This window comes from Frankliniella occidentalis, unplaced genomic scaffold (genome assembly GCF_000697945.3).
Source record: "Frankliniella occidentalis isolate FOCC.00 unplaced genomic scaffold, Focc_3.1 Scaffold413, whole genome shotgun sequence".
Lineage (NCBI taxonomy): Eukaryota > Metazoa > Arthropoda > Insecta > Thysanoptera > Thripidae > Frankliniella > Frankliniella occidentalis.
Window position 1 is genome coordinate 126,368 of NW_026267534.1, and position 4,822 is coordinate 131,189.

The following is a 4,822-nucleotide window of genomic DNA, read 5'->3' on the forward strand; positions in this document are numbered from 1 at the left end:
GGGGCAGGGCCTGCTTGGCCTGCCGGCGGCGATGGTCCGGCCTGCGGTCCGAACAGAGGCCCGACCATTTCTGTCACGCCATTTGCTGAAGAACATGATCGAATGATGTAGAGGGCCTTGGGCCCGCTTAAACCCGTCGTCTTTGAGCTTGCCCCGAAGACTCGAGAAAGGGATGTACCGGTGAAGAACCGCGACTACAACTCACCCTTCTGCTAAGAAAACGTTTTTTTGGGGTAGGAGGAGAGTTTACTTTCTATTTTGAGGTTTTTAGGCCTTTCTCTACAACTTATTGTTAACTATAGCAATTTTTAGCTTATTTTCGCCATAAAAAGACCCTTTAGCGCCTAAACGGTTAGAGATAGAGCGAAACGCACGAAATTTTCGCCCACAGGGCTCTACTTTGACGAGTTACCCCTTAGAAGAACATTAAAAAAAAAAAAAATACTCTTTGGGAGAATTTTTGAACCTTGGGTACCCGGATGTAGATTTTTTGTCCCACCAATTTAAAAAAAGGATATTTTCATACATTTTTAAAATTGTATTTTGGTGGTGTGTTTTTTGTCCCCCCTGTCATTTGTCCCACCTCCCTAAGAAATGGGAGTTTTTCGTTGTTTTTTTGGTGTGTGTGTTTTTTGTCCCACCTGTCCTTTGGAAAAATTCTATTTCTTAGGGTGGTGGGACAAGTAACAGGTCAAAAAACACACAAGAAAAACAACAATGAAAAAATCCTATTCCTTCAGTGTTTTGAGGAAGGTGGGACAAAGGACAGGTGGGACGAAAAACACACACACCAAAAAAACAACGAAAAAATCCCATTTCTTAGAGAGGTGGGACAAATGACAGGGGGAAAAAAACACACCACCAAAATACAATTTTAAAAATGTATGAAAATGCCCTTTTTTTTAAATTGGTGGGACAAAAGACAGGTGGGACAAAATGAGCCAACCGGGATACCCTTATTGCCATTCACAACCTTAGAGTTGGTTGCCAGGAATTGCCGTAGGCGTTTCGTTCTCTAGGAGTGTACCTTAAATACCCTGAAAATTTCAAGTCTCTAGCACATCTCCTTCTAGAGGAACAGACAGACACACAGACACACACGAGGTCGTTTGCATAGCATAAGCCCGCTGGATAGCTTTTTCAAAGCAGAAGGGCGGGCTAAAAAACTACACATGTTGTAATCTAACAACGTTCACCAAATTTTCTGAAACAAATTTTCATTTCAAAACAGGGGTTATTTATTTACTTTCCGCCTACACCAAAAATTTGTGTAACCATACATCTTAATATAAAAATTTACAACGGTTTTGTTGTAGTGTTACAACATGAGGAAAAGTAGGAATCATTGTTATGGACAACTACGGGCAAAATAAAAGGAATATTGCCACGTGTCAATGAAAACAAACGGTATTGTTTTTTATCAAACTAGTCATTACAAAGAGTGTGATAATGTGGCAATATTTTTTAACAGTGTACCTTTTGTACTTACTTACAAAAACGATCATGTTGGGTCATTCCCGGTCATGACCTTACTTACGCCTTGAAAAAATGATTGCATTTGATGTTTGAAGAGAACATACTATCGTACTTTTCCGTTTATGGCTCATGCGAATTTGTCTATTCTAAAGTTGCAGGTCTTCCTCATGTCGCCTCTCAACTGATGTCTGACTTTTCGAGCGAAAAGTCAAATTTCAAGTTAGCAATGGGCTCTGACTCGAACGGTAAGAAAATGCTACTTTTCCCGGACACTTTGGCAACGGACACTGTTTGTCGATTTTGGGATGCACTTCTGTGCACATTCTCGGCAAAATACTCTTTAAAACTTCAGAAATTGACAATTTTTCACTTTCTGCAGTAAAGACGCCTATTTGTCACTGCACTAGGAAACGCAAGTGTGTGAATTTGGCTCACTTGTAGGTGAGCGAATTTCTATTCGTACACTTACAAGGTGTAAACGTATAAATTTTTCCTAGAAAATTCACACCATTGCCCCCTGTAAGTGTACGAATGGATATTCGCTCACCTACAAGTGAGCGACATTCACACAATAGCGTTTCCAGTGTGCGTGTGTTTTAAAGTAAATCTTGTTATAATGTTTACACAGGCTCATCTTGCAATGTGCATAATGGACAATGGAGTGCCTTGGTTTTCCCGAAAAACTCGTCTTTTACTCTTTACTTCTCCCTGTATCATCTTGTATGAAATTGAAAAGATGGCGATTTTACTTCTCCCTGTATCATCTTGTATGAAATTGAAAAGATGGCGATTTGGGATTAAGTCTTATAATTATTTATATTTTTTTTCGTGAAAATATGAATTCACTATAAGTGTGGAGGAACAATTTTGTGTCCAAAAAATAGAAGAGCTTTTTACGTGTTCAGCCTCAGACCATTTGTTTCTGATTTCATAAAAATTGTTTAAATTTGCGTACAAATTCTCTGAATTTAGAAACAAATTTTGTCTGAGGCTAAGTGCGTTTAAAACTGTTCCATTGTTTTGACACAAAAATGTTCCTTCTAGAGTAGGGCAAATTTTTTCGAAACTATCTTTCCGATCCGAGGCTGATAGAGGACAGATGTACCACTTTAAACGCACATGGTATCGTTGAGACGGTCTGGCCTGTGGGAGATTGAAGGTAGCAATGTTCAATACTTCTCAAGACGTCTTCAGTTTGGATATTCAGGACACGTGGTGCAGTTTTGACAGAAATTAACTTTTGATTCCGTTATATGACTAGCATCGAGAAGATCTACTAATGAGCATTCGGCCAGGATTTTTGTAATTTGAGATATCACGCTGCATATGTTGTCAAATGCCACGAGTTTTGAGTATTTTGGTACAATTTTGATCAACACTGTAACGGAACAGAATAGCAGTAGGACAGGACGGTTCTACAGACAGAGGGGACCGTACGGTGACGTCACCGTTGGAGTGCGGTTCGACTTACTGTCCGGAGTACTTCTCGATTGATACCATCAGGTCTACCAACGGGTGGTCTATTTGGGTGAAAAATGGCACATCTATCTATCCTCCTCATTCAGTAGATGTTTTGGGCAAAAATTGCCCTTTTCTTATTAAATGCAAAAAACACTATAGTGCACAAGTCCCAAGTTTATGAAAACAGAAAAGCCGGGAAATCACCAAATGTTAATATTTGTGAACAATTTTAGACTAACAGGATGGTGACTTTTGAAAAATGCAGACGACTTAAATAAGTGTTTTTTTTTTCAACGTAAACCTTGTATTGAAACTCGAAACTAAAGTGGGCGGTCTTATCTGGCACTGCGAGTCTGGCAGGCACCATGTACGACATAACGGTTGATTGATCTTTGTGACTTCAGCTGAGGACGATGCGGTGCAGTGGATAGCGACGGTGCCAGCCTCCGAGGATCCCTTCGCTAAACTGCTTATGTGCCGTCTCTTATGCAAGGGCGGTTTGAAGCAAGCTCCGTCACTGGAAAAAGTACAGCCGGAGAAAGATCTGGAGGCCCAGAAGTGCGAGAAGAACAAGGAGACTGAAATCGAGGAGGAGGAGGAGGAAGAGTATGAGGAAGGTGAGTCTACTGTTCACTGGCATAATACGGTACTTCAGTTCATTATTGTTACGGTACGCTTCGACCTGGTGGTGGGTCCTATAAGCAGCCCTTACACTGTTAGAAAAATCCACAGTATTTGGTACGGTAAAACATTCGTCAACTTGTTTCTCGGTCAAACCGTACCCATTACCGTAGGAGGTACAGTAAAGGTACAGCGAAACCGTAGTTCATTGGTACAGAATACAGGTACAGTGAAGCCGTAGTAAACACTGTCCTTGGTGTAAAAGATTCTGGGCGGTTAAATATTCCCCCTCCAACGATAAAATATTTATGCTTCATCAACATAACAAATATGGGTCGAATGTGACAAGGGTACAATCAAAACGATGAAATTGTTTGGGTGCTGTTTTATTATATTCAATGCATACGATGAACACTTATCACTTCACTTGCAAAACATCAAACCGTACAGATACACCTTCAGGATATGAAGATATAATCTAAGCAAATAACTTCTTCCAAAGGGAGAGGTGGGGCTGAAATAAGAATATACAATTCAGTGCACTATTTATACATATGATAGACACAGTTTCCTAAAAAATATTACAAATATACTCACATCAAAGTCCCCCGTTTCAGAAGATCATCCCGCATCAAAATATTTAATTAATATAAGTCCTCTCTTCTAATGAAGAACTGGAACTTGGGTCTTTTGCAGCCTTCTACGGCTGGATACGTATGAAACTGTTCGACTTTTTTCACACAGAAATGTTCCTTGACAGTGGTACAAAAGGAAATGTCAAAATAATCCCCAGCAACGTGAAATGGTCATGATTAGCTTTATAAATTAGTTTGGCGTCAAAACGAGCTTGCATTAACCTCAAAAACTTAAAAATGACCTGTTGTCTTTTTCGGTTATGCTTTGCCTGCACATGCATTTCTAAGTTGACGCACTTTGTCGCAGGTCTGCAGTGGGAGGAGCGGTCGAACACCCTAGACCATCTGTCTGCCGAGGAGATGGCCGCCCGCCTCCGCATTGGCTCTGTTGTCGGGCGAGGTCGAGACTGGCAGGGCACAGATAGTTCAATGAGGTCAGGCAAGGTGAAGAACATCGAGGCCGGAAAGGTGACTGTCCAGTGGTCTTGCGGCGTTAGAGGTACCTACAACATGGGGGCTGAGGGCCAGTACTGCCTCAAGCTCTTCGCCAACCATCTTGAGGTAAGAGCTAAGAGACCCTTTTTAAACTTTTTTTCCCGGACTGAACTCGCCCTTCCGCCAAACGGAGT

General features: G+C 41.1%; 1 protein-coding gene across 1 annotated transcript in view; it reads left to right on the forward strand.

The window, feature by feature from the left end:
* The window catches only part of LOC113213943 (uncharacterized), a 41,533-nt gene that overhangs the window by 12,238 nt on the left and 24,473 nt on the right, over positions 1–4,822 (forward strand). Inside the window, exons 2-4 of the mRNA XM_052274584.1 lie at positions 1,629–1,721; positions 3,342–3,554; positions 4,501–4,754. Of these exons, the coding sequence (XP_052130544.1) occupies positions 1,629–1,721; positions 3,342–3,554; positions 4,501–4,754 (560 nt within the window). The remainder of the gene's footprint in view (positions 1–1,628; positions 1,722–3,341; positions 3,555–4,500; positions 4,755–4,822) is intronic.